Source organism: Schistocerca nitens, chromosome 2 (assembly GCF_023898315.1).
Source record: "Schistocerca nitens isolate TAMUIC-IGC-003100 chromosome 2, iqSchNite1.1, whole genome shotgun sequence".
NCBI lineage: Eukaryota > Metazoa > Arthropoda > Insecta > Orthoptera > Acrididae > Schistocerca > Schistocerca nitens.
In genome coordinates, this window is record NC_064615.1 from 581,347,220 (window position 1) to 581,370,095 (window position 22,876).

The 22,876-nt window shown below is 39.1% G+C and overlaps 2 protein-coding genes across 3 annotated transcripts in view; one reads left to right on the forward strand and one right to left on the reverse strand.

The window, feature by feature from the left end:
• The window catches only part of LOC126236641 (phospholipid-transporting ATPase IF-like), a 683,598-nt gene that overhangs the window by 296,449 nt on the left and 364,273 nt on the right, over positions 1-22,876 (forward strand). The window lies entirely within an intron of this gene.
• Positions 18,835-20,086, reverse strand: LOC126236643 (nascent polypeptide-associated complex subunit alpha-like). Its single transcript, XM_049946102.1, has 2 exons — positions 19,930-20,086; positions 18,835-19,818 (listed from the first exon to the last, which is right to left on the reverse strand). Exon 2 carries the CDS (start codon positions 19,772-19,774, stop codon positions 19,124-19,126), a length of 651 nt encoding a protein of 216 aa, XP_049802059.1. The 5' UTR covers positions 19,775-19,818; positions 19,930-20,086; the 3' UTR covers positions 18,835-19,123.

Below are 22,876 nucleotides of genomic sequence, written 5' to 3' on the forward strand. Positions count from 1 at the left end.
CATCGACGCGCAAGTCGCCGAAGTGGCGTCAAATCGAAAGACTTGCACCAGGCGAACAGTCTACCCGACGGGAGGCCCTCGTCACACGACATTTCATTTCACTGCTGGCTGGCTTTGCCGTTTGCCCTCGGGCAGTCGGACTGAATCGTCCTCTTGCACGATAACGCCCACCCCCACACTGCCTGTCAGCGATTTGACTGGGAAACACTGTAACAGCCTCCGTACACTTCAGATCTTTCGCCGTGTGATATTCACATCTTTGGCGACCTGTCGAAAGACGTGTGGACGGCTGTTTCAGTAGCGTTGTGGATTCGTCAACAGCCGACCGCGTTCTACGAAATTGGAATTGATGGTCTCGTCTACCAGAGGGATGAACGGCTTAACGTATGTGGTGAATATTTTCGAATGGAAGCATTCCATGGTCCCGTTGTTGCGGGTGTTCGGTTTTCATTTGACTGTCCCTCATACAGATTTCAGCGACTACTATCATAATATCGTGAAGTATTACGCATAACTGGTACATTGTGCATCTTAATTGGTGGACCAGAAACAGTTACACAATGTTCCGCTAGCACGAGTAACAGGAGCGGATACAGCTATCAGAACCATAAATTTGCCTATATCGCATGAAATTCGTTGAGTTCTGCGACTCTGTTACGAAATTTATGAAATAAAATTTTCTCAGCTTCAATCATTTTTATTATCCATCATATATTGAAACGATGCATTTCGACCGAATGCTGCCGTCATTGAGAACCTAAATGTTATTTATACATCAGTTATTAATTGGTAGTGCATGTGACGTGACGAGGTGATTTATTTGCTAGGTGTGCCAGTGAGGTCTGTTTTGAATATTCTGCATCTGTCCAAAAAAATTAAGTTACTGTAGTCTGCAATATTATCCACTTTGTATGTCATAGAGATTCTCATAATCCAGCACACTAAAAAAAAAAAAAAAAAAAAAAAAAAAAACTCTAGACTGTTGTAACACTGCGTCACTGGCACACTCAGCAAAAATCTTTTGGTCTTTTCATATGCACTGGCCCTTAACAGCTGATGTACCACTATATACGATATTTACGCATCTGATGATGGCAGCAGCTGCCGACACGCGTCGTGCCACTAAATACTGGTAGTGAAAGTTTAGAAATTAATTCCTTAATAAATATGAATTTTTGTCTACCTTCGTTACCAGCAGCAGCTTATAAATGACAGCATACAATACTTGTTTTTCACCTGTCCTTCTCTTGCCACTATCGCGTTCTTTTCGCTGTCGCATTCCAGCACTGCAGGAATCTAAGCGTTGTTTACTGTCGGATTTTCCGCTCTATTGCAGCAACAGTCGTGCACCTGAACTTCTATAGGTGCTTGGGCGTGGTAAATCCGCCCTGAGAACACGTGTGTGTGGTATTAAATTTTATTACGTGCCCCTTGCTGCGCAGCAACGGCGGAAATTCCCCGTTTGTTGGTGCTCTCAGCGTCGTTACGCTCAACGAACGCCACAATCGCACACTGCAGCACGCACAGTTATTTAGAGGGAATCAGAGAACACTCCCTCTGCTACTGGCACGTGTCCTGTCGATCTTCCACATTACTAATAATTTTTGACGTTACATCTGGAATGTCAGCGATCTTGAACTGTTATGCAACATGCATTGTAATACAACATTACTAACCAGAAACTGTGTACTCGTAGAAAAAGTGAAGTTTTTAAGTCGAAATCTGCTACCAGACCTGGCTATTTTGAGAGAAATTTGGATATCAATGTAAGTAAAAACCTGTGTCTACGGCACACGATATGAATTCATGTTCGTCGAAAGGACTGAGTAGAGTGGGACAATCTATTATTGTTAGGAAAAAGCTTACAGCACTTGAAAGCCAACAGAAAACTATAATTTGCTATATTACGTGCACCACAGAACATTAGTATTGTTCGTGTTTGGTGTTGTTGCCAAGCAGAATAGGGTGTATAAGAAGCTTGAACAGCGTCATATACTGGCTATCACTGTATCACTGTGAAGGACACGGAGATGGCACATACTAGCGTGAGACAGCATTATCAGCATCTAGCAAAGTTTGAAAGAGGCCTCACTGTCGGTCTCCATTTGGCGAGCTGGTATCATGTAATATCCAGATTTGTGGGGCAATCGGATGTGACAATGGCTCGATGTTGAACTGCATGGCAACGTGAGCACAGGCATAATCGTTGTCAAGATTCCCGCTGACAACTTCGGACCACGACAGGGGAGTGTCGCCGCACTGTGTATCAAGCACATAATAACTCCTTCACATCTGTGGCTGCCATCCGAAAACAAGTAATGGACTCTCTGCAACGTTCTGTATCATTCCACACCATTCATCAGTGACCAGCAGCAGATGGACCGAGAAATTATCGTCCCGTGCGTAGACTGCCATTAACACCACATACACAAACAGCTGCGTTTGCTGTGTCATCGTGACCCACAAACTGGGATGGTGATGAATGGCATCACATCGTGATCAGCGATGAATCACAGTTTTGTATCACAACAATGACCACAGTTTTGGAGAGGCACAGAGGAGTTACTCCTGACGTCATGTTGTGGGGAGGAACTGGGTATGACTTCGTGTTATGACTGGTAGTGACTGAGTGAATTCTGACGCCACAGTGATACATCACAGACATCTTGCGTCATCATGTATTACCTCTCATGCAGCACGATCATGACGCCACGGTGGCAATTTTTCAATGGGACAATGCTGGCCCACCCACGGCCAATGTTTCTGTGAACTGTTGCATGATTTTGAGGTACACTAATGGCCAGCAAGGTCTCCCCAAGATCTCTCAGCAACAGTACATCTCTGGGCACATGTTGCTACCATCCAAGTGGCACAGTCCTGGATGTCAAGGACCAGTTACAACAGTTGAAGGCCAGCTTGCCTCAGGAGAGGGTACAACGGCTTTATAAGATTCCTCCCAACAGAATCAGTGTGTGCATCCAAGCCAGAGGAGGTGCAATGTCATTCTGATGAGTGGGCTCGTAATGCCAGGTTCTTCATGAATTTGACTCGATTTTATAATAACCTCTTTCATTAGTTAACTGATATATCCATCTAAACATTAGCATTCTCATATATCAACACATTTCAGAAGTTTCTTGCTGAACAGTTTATCATCCACACTTTAGTTCCATGTTATGGCTACAGCACAACAAACATCTTCTATCTATATCCGAATCCCGCTCCAGCTACTGCCGGGTCTGGGTGCTGACGAGTCCTCTCCATTTGGCTCGGTCCTCCCACCACTTTTCTTCCTCCACTTGCTGCCAGGTCACACCTCTCCTTTCAACAGATATTCTCACTCCCATTTTCCACCGTGTTCTTGGGCGCCCTCGAGGTCTTTTCCCATCCATCTTTAGTTCTTCCATAATTTTGGGGAGTCTCTGCCCATGCATCCTCTTAACATGCCCATCCCATCTTAATCTCTTTCTTTCAATTTCTTCTCTCATACTTTCTTGTTTGAGGCCCTTTCTAATCTCTACATTCCTTACTCTGTCCATTCTTGTTTTTCCCTTAACTGCTCTGAGAAATTTCATTTCCCCTGCTTGCAGTCTGCTCCAGTCCCTTTCTGTCATTGTCCATGTTTCTCCACCATAGGTGACAATAGGGATGTAATAATTCTTATACATAAAGAGTTTTGCTCTTTCTGAAACTTCATTATTCCAAATCAGATGTTTTATTGTTTGGTAGAAATTGCCTCCCTTCTGTAACCTCCTATTAATTTCGTTAGTTGTTCTTCCATCCCTAGATATTTCACTCCCTAAATAAGTGAAACTTTCTACCACTTTGAGGGGTTCTCCATTAAATGTAATATTTCCGTTGATTCCTTTCTCTCTTCCAAATACAATTACTTCACTCTTATCTTTATTTATTTTTAATCCATACCTTTTCATTATTTCCTTCCACACATCAAGCTGTAACTGTACATCTACCTCTTTATCACCCCATATTACTATATCATCTGCAAAAATCATCTTTTTGTCTTTTTCTTTTACTATATCTTTAACTGCCCTATTCATTCCCTCCATCACAACATTAAAAAGTGCAGGAGATAGAATACTTCCTTGCTTAAGTCCTTGTCTTATTTCGAAGTATTCAGAGTTCTCCAATGGTGTTCTAATTCTACAATTGTGACCTCTGTACATTGTCTTTATAACATTAATGTATCCATCTTCTATATCTATCTTCTTCAGTTCTTCCCAGAGTCTTTCCCTGTCAACTGAGTCATATGCCTTTTCTATGTCTATAAAAACCATTACCACCCTTTTGTTATACTCCCAACTTTTTTCCATCAGTTGACGGATAGAAAATATCAGGTTGATCGTGCTCCTTCCTTTCCTAAACCCATGCTGTTCTTCACTCAGCTCCTTTTCTATCTTTTCACTTATTCGATTTAGTAAAATTCTTTCAAAAATCTTGGCTGTATGACTCATGATGGTTATTCCTCTGTAGTTTTTACAAAGTCTTTTATTGCCTTTCTTGAAGATGGGAACAATGTCTCCTGTTCTCCAGTCGTCAGGTATTTTACTATTTCTTCACACACTTGATAGTACTCTATATAGCCATTGCATTCCCACTGGACCTGCTGCTCTTATCATGTCCACTGATACTTCATCAGGTCCTGAGGCTTTCCCCCCATTCATCTTCTTCACAGCTTTTTCCATTTCTTCCCGTGTAATTTGTCTTAATTCTGCTTCCCAACTTCTCTCAATTTCTCCATTATTTGTTGTTTCCTCATGTACCTGCTCCTCAGCGTTTAACAGCTTCTTAAAATTTGCTTTCCAGAGATCTTTTATATTCCCTGGATCTTCAATAATGGTACCATCCTCTGTTTCCATCTTTACTGGTACCTCAGAAGCCTTCCTTTCATTTTTCATCATTTTATAGAATATTTTCTTATTGCTCTTCACATCTTCTTCAAGTTTATTTGTAAACACTTCCCATGCCTTTTCCTTTGCTGTTTCCACTATTTCTTTGCACTTCTTCTTTTCCTCTATATATCTTTTATGGTCTTCGTCATTTTTAGTTTTCCACCATTCTCTTCATGCTCCATTTTTTCTTCTAACTGCTTGGATTGTGGTATCATCCCACCAACTTGTCTGTCTTATTTTTTCCTTTCCAGATGTTCTGCCACATACTTTTTGTGCTGCTTCGACTAAAGTGTCTTTGAATAAACTCCATTCTTTTTCTACATCACAGAAAACTTCTTTTGGAAATTTTTGTGTTATTAATTCTCTGTACTTCTCAGCACATTCACTCTCCTTCAATTTCCAATCCCGTATCCTCAACACTTTCTTCTGTTTTCTATTTTTCACACACTGATTCATTTTCCATTGTCCCACCAGTAATCTATGGTCTCCATCTGCACTCACACTTGGAATTACCTTCGCATTCAATTACCTTCAACAAACATCTTACAGAAAGATATCATAAAGCTTGGATTTACATTCAATGTTAACAAAATTATATTTCTCAGAACCATTTCTCTTGTTATGCAGCTGCATTTTATATAATCTCTACTTCAGTTATGAACAGTTATTTTAGTTCTTAATCAGGAAGACTCATTTTAGTTCCTAATCAGGAAGATTCTTATACAAATTTCAGTGTCTCACTAACCCCATTAGCAACATCTGATTTAATTGAACTACAATTCATTACTCTTGTTTTACTTTTTTTATATTCATCTTATAACTCCTTTTTAAGTCATCAGCCATTCCATTCCACTGATCTTCCAAATTTTTTACCATCTATAACAGAATTACAATGTTACTGGCACACCTCATAGTTTTTATTTCTTCTCCCTGGGCCTTAATTCAGCTGTTCTCTTTTCAAATCTCGCCTTGTTTTCCTTCACTGCTTGCTCAATGCACAAATTGAATAGCATTGGATACAGGCTACCACTCTACCTAGCTCTCTTCTCTACTTTGCTTATCTTTCATGTCTCTTGACTAATATAAATGACGTATAGTTGTAGATTACATATCACTCCTTTTATTTATTCCTGCAACTTTCATAATTTTATACAGTGTGTTACAGTCAACAATCTCAGAGTAAAGTGCTTAAAAGTTGGGATTAGTTGTTTCAGGTGGAACAGTATGGAACCTTTTGCTGGAAGCTGAGCTGAGATTACAAGTGTTATTTGTCAGCTTTCTCTCACACTTCAGAAACATGAAATATGCATCTGACAGTGTAGACAAAGACATAGTGACAGGAAGTTTTTTCAGTGATGAGAATAGACTTTGCCTCAGTTTTAGTGATGGACATTTACGAAGGTGATAACATTGAGACTGTATCAGCTGGTGACATACTAAGCCAGTTCCAGGCATGATGGTAGAGAGAACTAAAACCACCTCTAAGTGAGCATACCTGGTGTTTTCTGAGGAAACAAAATAAAGCAGGAAAGACTTATGTGCACATCTACCCGGTCAGCTGCTATTCCTTCACTGGAGACATGGGCACTTACTGTGGCAGTATGGTCAGGTACACACTTCTTGCATTACATAGTTTGTTCTCCAAGACTTCCATTAACTATCATGCCAACCATGATCAGCAGACCCACCCCCTTCAGGTTGTGAGGCATATGATGGGAAGGAGTCTGGCCTAGTTTGCATACTGATAATGTGCCTTGAATAGCTGCAACATCAACTGGAAGCAGTGAAGAAAAATGTGTCACCAGATGACATCAGACACCTCTCTGTTTACTCCTACACACAAGTGCAGGTTTGCTTTGCAGCTACAGATAATTCTATATGATATACTAAAAATGTTATTCAAACAGTCTGTCCATTGGCATACACTGCAATGGAAATAACAACATCTACGTAACAAATCAGTAGAAAATCCAACCTGAGATACGCATTTACAGTGATTCAAACAAGGTTTCTCCTCTGTAACTTACAAAATAACAAGAGGAAAGATTCCTTATGTGCAGTTATGAAATTAGTTTATTTACTTATCATCCAGAGAGATACCACAACAAGTTACAATTTTTTAAAATGAAAGATACCTTTTTTAGTCACGTAGAAGATGTATTTATGTGAACTGAACAAATCAGTTAAAAACAAATGTCTATCAATTTTAGTTAGTGAGCTATAAATGTTCAAAGTTTTTGGCGTGGGTGCATCATGCTGTATATATTTGGGTTTATTCATGTGCATGTTTTGGTGGTGGACTCTTGATTTGCATGAGGGTTCAAATGAGTGCCCATTTTCCTGAATGCACAACTCAACAACTGACGTGCAGATGAGATGTGAAGTTGCCCGTGTTATGGAGCAACAAGTTTCCTCAATGCCCTGTTTGAAGTGATGCTTACACTCCTGTATACAAGGCAGCTCAGGTCACACAAAAGAGATGTTCAGTCTGCCACAGATATGGAGAAGATATAAACATGGCATTTACATCTAACAAGTATGCTGACATATTGCTGATGCTCAGCAAATGCCAATGAAGCAGCCATGGCTTATGATTTGAGATATCCTGATCCGAGAGTTCCATCAGCCATTACATTCTAAGGTGCAGTGGTAACACAAAAAACCAAGCAAGGAGTGGGAGTGTGAAAGCCTTTATTTTAGCTGCAATACACTCTTATCCTCTTGTTAGAAGTAGTACCTACAGTCACTGGTATCAGTCATACATTTGTGTGGCTAATACTGCCACTGTCACAGAAACTGTCAAGGAAATTATTTCAGTCAGAGTGTTACTTTCTGTGAATGTATCATGGTTAATTTTACTGTGAACATCTTACAAAATGTTATGTTCCCTGATGAATCCATATTCCTAAATTATGGTGCAATGAACTATAACAATATGTATTACTGGTCCACATAAAATCCTAGATGAGTACAGTCACCAAAGATGGTAGTCCACTAATGTGTTCTGCAGAATCCTTGGAGATGAAATCATCGGTCCACACTGCTTCGCAGATATTCTGACAAGTGCAATGTAACAAGCTTTTCTCATTGACATATTTGGTGCTTGCCTTGAAAATGTCAGTCTATACATTAGAGACCATATTTAGATGCAGCGTGATTGGCACATAGCCCATTCTGTGCATGATGGTGTGCAAGCACTGAATAACAGATTTCCTGGAAGATGGTTAATACACTGTGGTTCCAGGAATGGCTGACTTGCCACCAATTTAACACTGGTAGATTTCCTTTGGGGGGGGGGGGGGGGGAGATACCTGAAGGACTGTGTTTATGTTACTGAATTCACAGCTCATGATGACTTCAAACTGTGGGAGTGTCCCTCTGTGATGCCAGCAATTTGCATCTCATAAGCAGATCATTTAGAAGGCATATCGAGTTGTGCATTCAGGAAAATTGGCATTCATTTGAAGTCCTCACTCACATGAACATTCTGCCACCGGTATACCATTCTGAACATAGCTAATTATGTACAGCATGCTGCATTCATGCCTAAAATTTGAATGTTTCTAGCTCCCAAACTAAATTTGTTGGAAATTTGATTTAAATTAATTTGTAAAACACCGGTTTAAATGTATAAGATGCATGATAGGAAATAGTGATTAAAAAAATGTAACTGCTTGCAATAACCAAATAAACAATATTCATAACTTTGCAGGAAGAGTAATATTTCTTACTTTTAGCACTCTAAATAAATATTCCCTTCACTTATTATTTTGTAAGTTACAGAGAAAAACACTTTACCTGAAACATCCAGTATAGGCTGCCTCCATGCTCAGGGAATAAAAAAAAGCCACCAACCAGCAGACGGAAATGCTAAAAGGCAATTCATTAATGAAACTCCATTCATATGTTACCATTATTTCAGTGTGTTCCTCCTTATGTCTGCTACATCCTGTCTCCTGCAATGCTTTGAGATTAGTGTGTGTGTGGCACAGGTAAAGGACAGCAGTAAAGAAGCACTGAAGAATAATTTTTTATTCTTTATAGAATTTTTTTCTGTAATGCAGATAAAACTTACCTCTTTATTGAATATATTCCTTGGCAGATAGAGATAAGTTTTACCCTAAAACAAATGAGGGTAAAGACAGCATTAGAGACAAGGGATGGATAACACTTCAGGTGTAACAATCTGGAGCATTATTAAACAAGAATGACATGAAAACAGTGTGGCAAATGAAATTGATTTTCTGGGTAATAGTTGTAGCAGAAATGGTGACACACTAAAGTCATTGGCAACCGATCTTGACAGTTACTCTGTTACAACAGCAACAACCATTTCGCTTGCTAATAAATATCCAAAAGCAGACGCTGCTAACTCCAGTGACAGACAGTTTCAAAAATACAATCTATGGAGACCATAAGGTCCCTAACACTTCTTTCTATCAAAATGTTCAAAAGTATTAAAATCGGCTCTATAGTACTACTCCTTAGTTAACTTTGTAATCAGTAAATGGCTATGGGATGTATCCTGGAAGACTTCAATGTGTATCAGTGTTAGCCCATAATGTAAATGATTGACTACAGACCTTTCGTCCTACCTGGAATCTTTTCAAACCACTTGACAAAGTGGAATGGAATAGAGTACTGATCTTTTTTTTCACAGCATAACTTGCTACCTATCTCTCAATTTGGCTCCTATTAAGTATTATCTACAGAGAAGACTATATCCAATCTCTAGATGGAGTCCTGACAGAGCTGAACAACAAAAATATTGTCACGATGTATTCTATGATCCTGGCATAGACCATGATTGTGTGGATCATAAAATTCTACTTGGGGAAATTAAAATAATAAAGAGATAAATGGTGTCCCACTCATGCGGATGGAGTCTTACCTTAATAGTGGAAACCAGAGAGACCGCAATGACAAACTGCCCCTTGAGAATAAAACCAGTCTCACACTGTGGGAACATTACCTATTGATAGCCGCAATGTCAGAACTGAGACCATTCTCGGCTCGTGACCTACATAAAAAACATTTCAGTGACTTTTAAAACTGTAATGTTGGTTGATGACACAAGAATACTAATTGAGAGAAGAAACATAATCATATCAGACACTGTAAATTTCAATCTTAATAATATTTGTTGGTAATAACAAAAACACTTTTCAGCTAAACTGTGATTTATTCAATTCCAGTAAAAGACAGAAAAATAATATCCATCCAAAATTCCTATCTTTCCTTATGTTTTAGTGTATGATTTTATATTCTTCCGTGATCATCTTCAACAAGCTGTCATCTAACGTAAAGTAAGAAAACCTACTAATTCAAAGAAAAACAGAACAATACTTCAGGACATTCTTCTTCCACAAATAATGTTTAAACTGCTCAAAAGAGTTTGGAATCATCCTCGTAACTTGCATCATTTGCATTTTTTATATTTCCTTTATTAATTTTTATTGGAAACATCAACTGTAGGAAACCTGTGTGTACAGCCAACTGCATAATGAAGATGAGTGTAAATCTACAGTCTTGGGGCAGATCAGTAGAATGAATGGGACAATATGGCTTCTGTCACACTGTTGTGTCCACAGCACACCTCAAAGAAAGAGTGTGCACATTTTCACTTTACAGCAAGGATTTTTGTCACCTGGGAACCTGCCCATCAAATTGACAAACATATCTGAATATCATTTTAAGATTCAGCTATTATGACACATAAAAATTTAAGATCTGCTTAATAGTGGTGGTCTGCAGCGAACACCACCAACTCATGAGCCTTACCTACAAATTATGTATCATCGATATCTTGGAGAGTATTCTAGATGACTGTGTGCTGTTATTTTGCAGAAAAAATGGCCGAACATGAGGCTAGCTCCTGGCCGCTAAGCATCCATTACAAACTAAAGAAAAAAATGTTCTCTTCACCTATACTGACAGACACAGGATTTGCCTCGACAAATGTTGGTTTTGTAAAAATGTGTAGAGACAGACAGGTAACAATGCCCATTTTATACATACCATGCAATGCCATTGTTTCAGCAGGGATTATCTCAGTCATGTTTTCCACTATTATCATGTACCAATGTTGGAACCTTTCATTGCTATCAACGGTAATTTGAGCAGTATTAAGTTTCAGACCAGGAAACTCCAGCCTTTTGACCAATGCTACAATCAATATTTCAGTGTCATATTCATCTTTCACAATAATAATGTATGAGTACAGAGCACTAATGTCGTGAACATCTCCCTACAGAAGGTACGAATCAGTTGATTGGAATAGGCTACGGAATCTGCTGACATTACTCTGACAGCCTGCTTGTAATCATTTAAAGCTTGCAGCGTGTCATCTCTCTCTCTCTCTCTCTCTCTCTCACACACACACACACACACACACACACACACACACACACCACAAAATAGTGGCTTTCCTGTTAATTTAAGTATTTTAAATTTGATTTAGTTCAGTATAAATAGTTTTGGCAGTTTCATAAGGATTAAAAAAGTGTCTACAATAGTGTTCATGTAACAAGGCAGCCACATCGTGTCTTCTGCACAGGGAGAGATGGAGGGCATTTAACTGATTCAGCAGTGTGCCCTCTATCTCTCACACACATCATCGCTCCAGCCATTGCCTACCCTGCTTAACATAATACTTTCCATGTTTGCTATATGTAACCCGTAATGCATACTATAGTGGCTCAGTAACCTCACCGTACCTAACCTAACATGAAAAATCAGTTCTAAATGTTTGTTCTACATGCACCCAAGGCGAGCTCTGTAAACTGCTACAGCAGAATGGTGCTGCTGGCTGGAATATCACATGGTAAACTACTATTTTCCATTGCACATCATCCCACCTTCCCCCCCTTCTCATGTGAACACCACTATAACAGTTGCATTTATTTTTACTATGTATAAGAGTATTCTGATAAGTCTGTCTGTCCACGAAATAGTGGTGAATTTTGTCAAATAGTGTCACTGTCAATAAACACGATTATTTGGCAACTATAAACAAATGATTGAAGTGGGTGTGTCTATGAGCTAAATATTGACAATCATCCCATGTGGAGATGTAGCTCATAGGAGCTACAGTGGAACATCACAAAAAAAATTAATTTCTAGCTATTACTAAGCACTTTCATTTGAAGGACTGAGCTGCTAGACAGACAACCTGAGTTAATGTGAGCACTCTGCTGAAGCCCATTTACTTTTGATTCAATGAGATTAAAAAATGATCACTAAAACACTGAAGAGAAAAGGTGTTTCTAACTGTGCTGCTGAGGTTTCCACAATGGAGAGCATTACAGAAATCTGTGATTATATAATGTGAGATAACTTATAAAATGTTCACGAAATTGCTGAGGCTCCAAGCACCTCAGCTGAATGAATACACAATATCCTACACATAAAACTAATCACAGAAAATCTGTCTGTGAGAATGTTAAAACATGAAAATGTTAAAACATAATGTTCTGTCACAAACTTCAGGGTATTTTCCATTGACTCATAATTATTGACAAAAAATGCATCAATCATTCGATCAGATTTGGAATAGCAGACAAAATAACAACAAAACCTAGTAAGGGTACACCAAAGCAGGCACAAACATTTTATCAGTGGGGTAGGGTGTAGCCTGTTTGTTTAGGATCACTGAGGAATAATCCTCATAGATTGCTTGGAAAAAGAGTATAAGCATTACAGGCACCTATAATACCTCATAGCTGAATAATACGAAATAAGAGTTGACTGGAAAGTGACAGGGATTGGTACACATAAAGGTGCTAGGACAATGTTCTACACTACTGGCCATTAAAATTGCTACACCAACAAGAAATGCAGATGATAAACGGGTATTCATTGGACAAATATATTATACTAGAACTGACATTTGATTACATTTTAACGCAATTTGGGTGCATACATCCTGAGAAATCGGTACCCAGAACCAACACCTCTGGCCGTAATAACGGGCTTGGTACGCCTGAGCATTGAGTCAAACAGAGTTTGGATGGCGTGTACAGGTACAGCTGCCCATGCAGCTTCAACACAAAACCACAGTTCATCAAGAGTAATGACTGGCGTATTGTGACGAGCCAGTTGCTCGGCCACCATTGACCGGACGTTTTCAACTGGTAAGAGATCTGGAGAATGTGGTGGCCAGGGCAGCAGTCGAACATTTTCTGTATGCAGAAAGGCCCGTACAGGACCTGCAACATGCGGTCCCGCATTTTCTTGCTGAAATGTAGGGTTTCACAGGGATCGAATGAAGGGTAGAGCCACGGGTCATAACACATCTGAAATGTAACGCCCACTGTTCAAAGTGCCGTCAATGCGAACAAGAGGTGGCCGAGACGTGTAATCAATGTCAGCCCATACCATCACGCCGGGTGATATGCCAGTATGGCGATGATGAGTACACGCTTCCAATGTGCGTTCACCACGATGTCGCCAAACACAGAGGCGACCATCATGATGCTGTAAAGAGAACCTGGATTAATGAAAAAATCACGTTTTGAAATTCGTACACCCAGGTTCGTTGTTGAGTACACCATCGCAGGCGCTCCTGTCTGTGATGCAGCGTCAAGGGTAACCACAGCCATGGTCTCCGAGTCCATGCTGTTGCAAATGTCGTCGAACTGTTCGTGCAGAAGGTTGTTGTCTTGCAAACGTCCCCATCTGTTGACTCGAGGATCGAGACGTGGCTGCACGATCCTTACAGCCATGCGTATAAGATGCCTGTCTTCTCGACTGTTAGTGAACGAGGCTGTTGGGATCCAGCTCAGCCTTCCGTATTACCCTCCTGAACCCATTGATTCCATATTCTGCTAACATTCATTGGATTTTGACCAATGCGAACAGCAAGGTCGGCATACGATAAAACGCAATCGGCTACAATCCGATCTTTATCAAAGTCGCAAACGTGATGGTACACATTTTTCCTTAGATGAGGCATCACAACAACGTTTCACCAGGCAACGCCGGTCAACTGCTGTTTGTGTATGAGAAATCGGTTGGAAACTTTCCTCATGTCAGCACATTGTAGGTGTCGCCACTGGCGCCAACCGTGTGTGAATGCTCTGAAAAGCTAATCATTTGCATATCACAGCAGCTTCTTCCTGTCAGTTAAATTTCGTGTCTGTAGCATGTCATCTTCATGGTGTAGCAATTTTAATGGCCAGTAATGTATGTCTCACAACAACAAATATGTGGGAATTGTGTTTTGAATTGGTTCCTCGCCCACCCTTCTCTGCAGTATTTTTTTTCTTATTCCCAACTCTAAAATCTGACTTGGTGAGACGAAATATGCTTAACATCAGTGCATACACTTCACTGTCTATTGTAGAGTTCAACAAAACCTATTTTTCTGCATGAATGAAAAATTAGAAACTTACTGGACCAACTATATGATTATGGATATGATGTGTGTAATAATAACAAATAAGGTTAGTTTTTTTTTCCTTTCCAAAAATATGTTTACTTGGTTTTTGCTACACTCATTACACAATCTCTTTCAGTTGATTCATTTCACACCCATGAAGGTTTTCTTCAAAATAAGACCTACAGAAACATTACAAATGCATGAATAAACAGTAGCTTAAATTTTTTAACATTCTCTCAAAGCGAACTCTGCATTATCACCAGTAGCAAAATCCCATCTCATTGCCCAATGCTACCGCACACTGTTGCTACTAGTTTTAAGTGTAATATGACTATCAGTAGTTGCTGTCAATTTGGGACTCAAAGTCACTACAGTTTATAAATATAGTAGGAAAGTTCTGGTAGAACATAATATTTTAGAAGTAAAGCACCCCTCTCACTGAATAGTGGAATAGTAGGGGGGAGTTGTTAGCTTTCAGAATAAATACATTCTCAAGCCAGAGCACAAATATACCACACAATGTACTCTAATTCAAGAAATGATTTATTCTGAAAGCTACCAACTTTTCCTTCTATCTTGTGTGTGCCTATTGACAACTCAACATCACCACGCTATTTGGTAACTGATAACCTTCACGCCTAAATTATTTACTCTTTACAGTTCATGCTTCTTGGTCCAATTTTTCAATAATTAGAGAACCATTTGTTTAAATATTGTACCCAGTGGGTAAAAAGCACGACATTCTGGTTATTCCCAAATTGCTGACTGACTACCCACTCACCTAGTTCACTGCTTACCAGAACTTAGCTTTAGCAATTTACTCTCATTGCTATGACTGCATTTGGATTTTGGCTTCAAGTTTGTGTAGCAGATCATGTCCCATTAATACATCTTGGGATTTATTCACATCTTACACAGAAAATAAATTTGAAATTTTTAATTTTCTTTTAGCTCTGTATTTCTGTTATGGCATATCATTCTAGGGCAATAAAATAATATACAGTTTATTATTTGAAAGCCCTATTTTGTATTGACTGTTACATATTATGCAAGTGGCTCAAAACAACGTTAACTGTAGAAAAGGGAAAATTACTCATGAAAACAAATTATAAGGAGACAGGATAGCTGATCAGTACATACGTCCAACTATCAGGAAATCATCAACTGCTTACACACATATTTAGAACTCTGAGAGAGGAAAAAGGGATAGGCTGCGGTGAGCTGAATATGAGGGGTACATCACTTAAACCCAACAGAGTGATAGCAGGTAATTTTACATAACTGCCACTAGATGTTCTAAAAGAATGTATCTGACAGAGTGATGAACAATACATTCTGACACAGACCAATGTCACTGTGTTCTATCTCAGATGTGGCCAAGAATTACACTCCAACTGTGCACTCACTTTCCATAAAAGCAAGTGTGTGTGGTTAGCTCTTCATCTTTCCACACCACCTTGCTGTTTGGAAAAGATGTCTTAAAGATATGGCTCTAAGATGTTAACAACCAGAACCAAGTATATTATTTATTAGACATAACACTATGTGCAGGCAATTAACACTGGGACACGAAGCCTGTAAGTTTACATGTGTTTGGATTTAACTATAAACAACAATGGGTTGCGATATAGCCAAACACACAGAATAATGCACATTAATATCTATTAAATCTAGTTGATAAATTTCATAATGTAAAAAAGTTTGCACAAAACAAGGCTATTGCAGTTAAGGCGATATTTTATGGAAAACTTGTAAAAACATGACCCCTCTATCAATCTTTGCCGTTGGTGAAGTGGCTTGTGTGCCTCGGCAATACATATAGCCGTCCCATAGGTGTACAATAATGGAGGGGTATCTATTGAGAGGCCAGACTAACATGTGGTTCCTGAAGAGGGGCCGACACCTTCTCAGTAGTAGCAGGGACAAGTCTGGATGAGTCACTAATCTGGCCTTTTAACAAACAAAAATGGCCTTGCTGTACTGGAATTGCGAATGGCAGAGAGCAAGGGGCAGCTACAGCTGAGGGGATGCAACTCTATTGTACGGTTATATGACGATGGCCTCATCTTGGGTAAAATATTCTGGAGGTAAAACATTCCTCCACTAGGATCTCCAGGCAGGAATGACTCAGGACATGTCATCATCCGGAGAAACAAACTGGCATTCTACAGGTCAGAGTACAGAATGTTATACTCTTTAATTGGGCAGGTAGGTGAGAAAATTTTAAAAGGGAAAGGAACAGGTTAAAGTTAAAATGGGAATTAATTTAATCTGGTGGTAGGAAGAACAAGACTTTTTGGTGTGGTGAATATAGGGTTATAAATACAAAAGTCAAACATTGGTAACACAGGAGTTGGTTTAATAATGAATCAGAAAATAGGAATCCACGTAACCTACAATGAACAGCACAGAGAATGCTGTACCACAGCCAAGATAGACACACAAGCCAAAACCACCACAGTAGTACAACTTTATCGTGGGTCATGGGTCAACAACAACCTATAACTGAAGGAATGAAGTTTATTTGTTGTCAAGCACCTAAAGAAAATTAAAATTGTTACTAAGCTTTTGAATGTGTTTTTCCAGAGAAAAAGAGGAAAGGGAGGGAGGAGCACATTGTCCCAGTACTGCTACCTGGCTGCTCAGTCAGGGTGGACAGTTTAGTTATGTTAAGTCTATTAATTCTTTTGAAGAACGTTGTCAGAAAGGTTAGCAGCCATTTCAGTTTTCTTTAGACTCCTAACACAATAAACAGTTTAGTACCTTTAACTACTTTAACATATTGTTAGGTGACCACAACAGATGTATGTCTCACACCCTGCAAGTTTTGCCTGACACCATGCCTCAGGGTCAGTAATAATATGAAGGTTGTTGAAAAATCTGTAATATAGCAGTAAGGTAGACCATTTCACAACCACTATTCAGTTTTGTTACTCAAGTACTTTCTAAAATAATGCTTAGATTTGTACATTAAATACACAATACCAAGATCACACAACTGATCACAATATTCAAGAACAATATGAGACCTAAGTTATGTAGTGAGCATCCCTGCATTTTTGTAGTTTATGGACAATATATGTACCTAGTATGCACCAAAATACTCGAAAGTTGAGTTATTATCTAACATATGTTTTCTGAAGTTTCAATTTTTCTGATGGACAGAGTGTGAAATATGTAGCATGAACATAAACATTAACTTATGATGCAGATCAGTCTGTTACCATAACCTTTTATTTGTGATTCACATTCGTGTGTGTGTGTGTGTGTGTGTGTGTGTGTGTGTGTGTGTGAGAGAGAGAGAGAGAGAGAGAGAGAGAGAGAGAGAGAGAGAGAGAGAGAGAGAGAGAGATGAAAAAACATTGCATCCTGTATGTGTATTTAAAATTTAACAGTAACTAACAAGTCATATGTTTCATCGACTTAATGCATGCTACTAACAGAAACTGTATTAACAAAATTTTTGTGACCCCCACCCCAACCTTCCATTGTAAATGTACACAATATCCTCAAACTGGTTAAATTTTACTTACAGCAGAGGCAGTGTTGTGTGCTATATTGGCAACAACAGCCGAGTGCTTCAAATTATGTGATGTTTGTATTAACACAAGTGTTTTGTTACGAAATGTTCACTTTATGAGAGTAATTAACTGAGCATGTAATGGTATAAACAACATCCTGTCAACTACAGAGCAGGAACAGCATTAATTATTAACTTCACGGCTGCTCATTGCCAACATCAGCACACTGCTGCCACTACTGTAAATAACCTATCTATCTCAGATTTTTCTATCAAACCCATGTTGCTGACTCATTCTGAAAATGGAAAATTGTGAATGAATTACAAAGCAGTGTTTACATATCATAATCCTAAGTATTAAACATGGCACAAATGGTGAACATAAGCCTAAAGCTACAGAACATACCACTCTACTTACAGTTCAAGAAGAAGCCAGGGGGAGAAACATTAATAAATTAACTTAAAATCGGGATTGTCAACACTTCTATTCCACATATCAGATAACTAACCAGCATATTCACATAAATAATGTAAACATAACATGCCAATGAGCCACTGATAATAATAGTTGTTAACATTAATCCAAACAGCAGGAATATGTATAGCAAATTCTATCTCTAGTCACTGACAACTGCTGTACAATCTTTTCTCAATGTTTATCAAATACAACATACTACAATAACAACTCTCTCATGGCAAAGTTAAACTTTTACGTGGTGGCACTGATTAACACTGCAGTCTACACAGCAGTACACACACAGGCTGTAGAATCATTTACTTACCATCCTATAGAAGCTAGCACAGTGTATGAACAATTTTAAGGATAAAAAGTGGGAGGTGGCAAGATGTGACACATATGAGGAGAGTATGATTCTAACTAAACAATTTGTAACAAATGGCATAACCCACATTTCTCAAACTTTCGATACTGTTACAAGATCTGCACTGTTCAACACACACATTTACTAGAGGGTTTGCTTCACACTACCATCATGACTGTAGTGCTTTTGATGAAGGTAACAAAAAAAACCTTTTTCGTGAATTAAATACTTTAATGGGAACACATTGGCACACTTTGTATACCTCAAAATTAATAAATCAGAATTCTTGCAATCATAATAACAGAGCGCACAAAATGAGGAAAGTTCATTTGTTGTGCCTTTTTAAGAGATTTGTCCAGGCAGGCACCAATAATAACACTCATCACTGAAATTTACAAACAGAGCAGTGCACATTATCAGCCAAGGAGAAAATCCTTCAGCTTGAAGGATTGTAAAACACATTTATGCCAAAAACAATAACGAAGTATTATATTCACATTGTTAGTTCCATAATTGCATTCACAATATCATTGTTATTGTTTTTAAGAGCTCTGATGGCCCTGCCACGGCTAACATTAGCTTGTGACATGACCAATTCTACGTCTTTCTCTTCGACACCAGTCTCATCAGTATCTTCTTCCTCCGATTCTTCCTGTATGGGAGAGACAACTGCAGTTCCTCCAACAGCTGCAGCAGCACCCGACACGTCTGCTGCCTTAAACTTTTCTGCAGCTGCCATTTGTGCTTGTTGACTCAAATCTTCGATCCTTGCTTCGCCAAACACAATGTATGTATCGGATGCCGGATTCTTGAAAACATCAGGTTTACTTATTACAAAGAGAATATTCTTTGATTTTCTAATGGTAACTCTACTAACTCCCTGAACCGGCTTCAAGCCAAGCTTCGACATTATCTTGCGCGCCTTCTTCTCAGCACGACTTTGCTTTTCTTTGCTGATGGCGTCCACAGGTATACCAGACGCTGCACTCGGAAAAGCATTGCTAGCTGTACTCTCGCCAGTTTCTTCAAGCTCAGGGATTGTATCGTCAGAGTCAGATTCGGTTCCCGAACCGGCTGCAGCTGCTTCCGTCCGCGCCTCTGTTGTTGAGGACGATGCCTTTTCAAGCTCTGTTAACTCTGGCATGCTGAATTTTCAAATGTGTTCCTACTGTAACGCGAACGCCGTAACTACAACAAGGAAAACGTACAATTTTACTATAGTGGAAAGATGCACGTTGATTTGTATGATGGTCGTGTTAAATATTATATAATTACGATCACGAGAAATTCCATACTTACGTTCAGTGAGCGAATAAGTCGCAGTACTAGGCAATATACGTATTATTATTCTTGTGAAACCGGCCAGAGAAACTGAACTAACAGCACCACGCGAAGCAACACCGTGCCCAAATCAATATGGCGTTGAGAACAAAAGAGCGATGGGAGTACGACGTTCTCGTGGCTGCCACCAGATGGCAGCCTATGATAGAGAACAAAATAAGGACGGAGTGCGGCAAAGTGCGCGCGCACTTGGTGGCTTGCGCTTAATTCAAATACAGCACAAGCAATGACATGCAGATAATGCTTCCAGTGACAGTGAGCGACTATAAGCATGGCCTACGATATACTGCAGTCTCCTGTAGTTAAAGAAATCACCTTTACTGGAGCTTACCTGTGAGTTTAGCAATCGAGAAAAAACAAAAACTGACTTGAATGTAGCTTGACGAGATATTGTACATATTTCCTTATACCGGCACTCTTAAAGTTTCGGTACTGTGTGATAACAGTTGGGTACTGTGTGATAACAGTTGTTCACTTTGATTTATCTGATGAACGAAAATTAGCACCAGTAGAGTTTACTTAGTGACAAGTAACACTACGGAAAAAATATGATAATGTTTTTCCTCTGTTGATCATTTCTCCGTTTTTTCAAGTTTGTTACTGGCGCCGTAGTGAACGCGTTTATGAAGTTTCCTTCAAAATCTTTCTAGCTATATATTAATTTCATTGGTACTTAAACATTATAACACTACATAGCAGATTCTTAGAATGGCTACTCACGGACTCAGTGGGAACACAATGTGTTTTATTCCTTAAAAAACGGGATATTGTAGCATTTTCAAAACATAAAAATAAAGGAAAAGAAAAAAAATCATTGTCCGATTCTTTGTTGCCGAAAAAGAGTATGATGATAGTACAGATACAGCAAAAAGGACAATTTAAACATAACTGTTTACCGATCGTCATTATCCATTAATTCATAAATAGTTTCTAATTTATTCCTCGAGTCAGTTGAAAGATTATTACCTTTTATTCATATTTTCCTCTGCTGCATCGCAACAACTGGTCTTCCTTTCATTTGCCATTTCACAAGAAAGATCATTATTCGATGTCCCGGCGACGTGGATGTCGATAGGAACGAACAAAAATTTCGTACTGGACAAAGACGGAGAGAACTCGGCGGTATCCTTTAGAAAGGAACCATACATATATTCACTAATGATCAACATTTTCAGCAAAGTCAACTAATGCTTCAAGTGAATATTTGGATAGAGACGCTGAGGACCAGGTGCCATTCGTTGGAGATTGATATCCAGTACAGATAACAGGTTATAACCAATTCGTAATGAATCACAGAGTTGCTAAATCAGGGAGAGAGAGGAAAACTAACATTTAATAATTACTAAGAACCTACTAGAGGGATAAAATGGATATGAAACAGTTCTGTCAATATTTTTTTCCAATAGAAATGTGAGACGGAATTCTAAATTATAGAAACAAGAAGGAAGATGTTGGCCTAGCGAGAAGGGAAAATGCAAGATGTTACCATGGTAAACCCGTAAACGTTTGTTGGGATACTGATCTAACCTACTGTAAAAAAGATTTCTCATATTACTGTAAGGGAACTTTTTTTGTCTGGTGAAATGATTTCTTACTCTCAATCTTGCTTCTCAACAAAAATATTAGAAGAAATACGCAGTATGACTAGGTCTAGTGGTACAAGAACAAAAGGAACACCACTTGAAAGGGACAGATTAGCACATGTCAATAATATATGGAGATTGTTTACCTATAGCTATAAAACTGCCCTTGTTCCGAGTGCAAATCTTTACTGCAGACTAACAACGCGTTTCTTTTAGAGGAAAGTGTAGTATGACACACAGTACCCTTAAAAAATCTGACAAGTCTTTTGGCTTACAGACGTGAAACAGTCGTTATGCCGTGGATGACATCATATACACTGGAAAGAAGAAAGTATAGCAACCACTGAAGGAACTTGGCAAAAAATTCTGGAAGAAACACAATGTTAGATAATTACTTTACTAATGTACCTTTTGCCGAAGAACTGCGTATTACAAGAAAAGCTATCGACAGTTGAAGCAATAAAAAAAAAACTTTTTTTCCTCCATTTCCAGTCAGAAATCAATCCCTACTGTTTGTCGGCTTAATTAATGTTCACCTTGTATAAAAACTGTCCCGTTTTTGTTGCAGCTGCGGTCGATCATTGTCATGAAGAAGGGTAATGCTTGATGACAACACTTCTCTTCACTTGTTCTGAAGTGCCCTTCGTAGATGATTTTCTCGAATCGCCTGATCCACTCGCCGAACAAGATCGTCTGTTGCCATTCGCTTCTTTCCCCGACCGCCTGCATCATGAACGCCCTAATTCAAAGTTCCTGTACCATTGCCGCACTTAGCTGTCAAGCATGACAGTTAACATGTGCATTGCATGAAATCAGGTGGAACCCCTCAGCATATATAAACTGAATGACAGCATGCATTTCACACCTGGCGGGAGACTATTTGTTGCTCTAGACATCTTCACGTTCTCGCGGTACGTTCAGAACTTTTAAGTTCGACGTGAGGCGATGGGCTGGTATACTAGAGACACACATCTGCGAAACGGTTCGCCGGATTCTCACTGTGGTTTTAACTGCGCGACCAAGCGGACGTTGAGAAAAAAAAAGAAAAAAAAAGTTTTCTTTCTCTCAAATCAATTTTGCTCCACTCACTACACTTCATTCTGAAGACGTGCACAACCAGTTCCGGGCATCCAACTCCGTTCTTGATAAGTATTGCACCTACTGTAAGATCTCTTTCCGGCGCAGGGGCTTAAAGTCAAGCATAATCAAGAAATGAGTGATACTACGTGAATAGGATGTTGGAATGGTTATACAGAACGAAGCGAAATTCGGTCACGGGATATGTGGATACACAATAACGTCCAAAACATGTATTTAGCGTA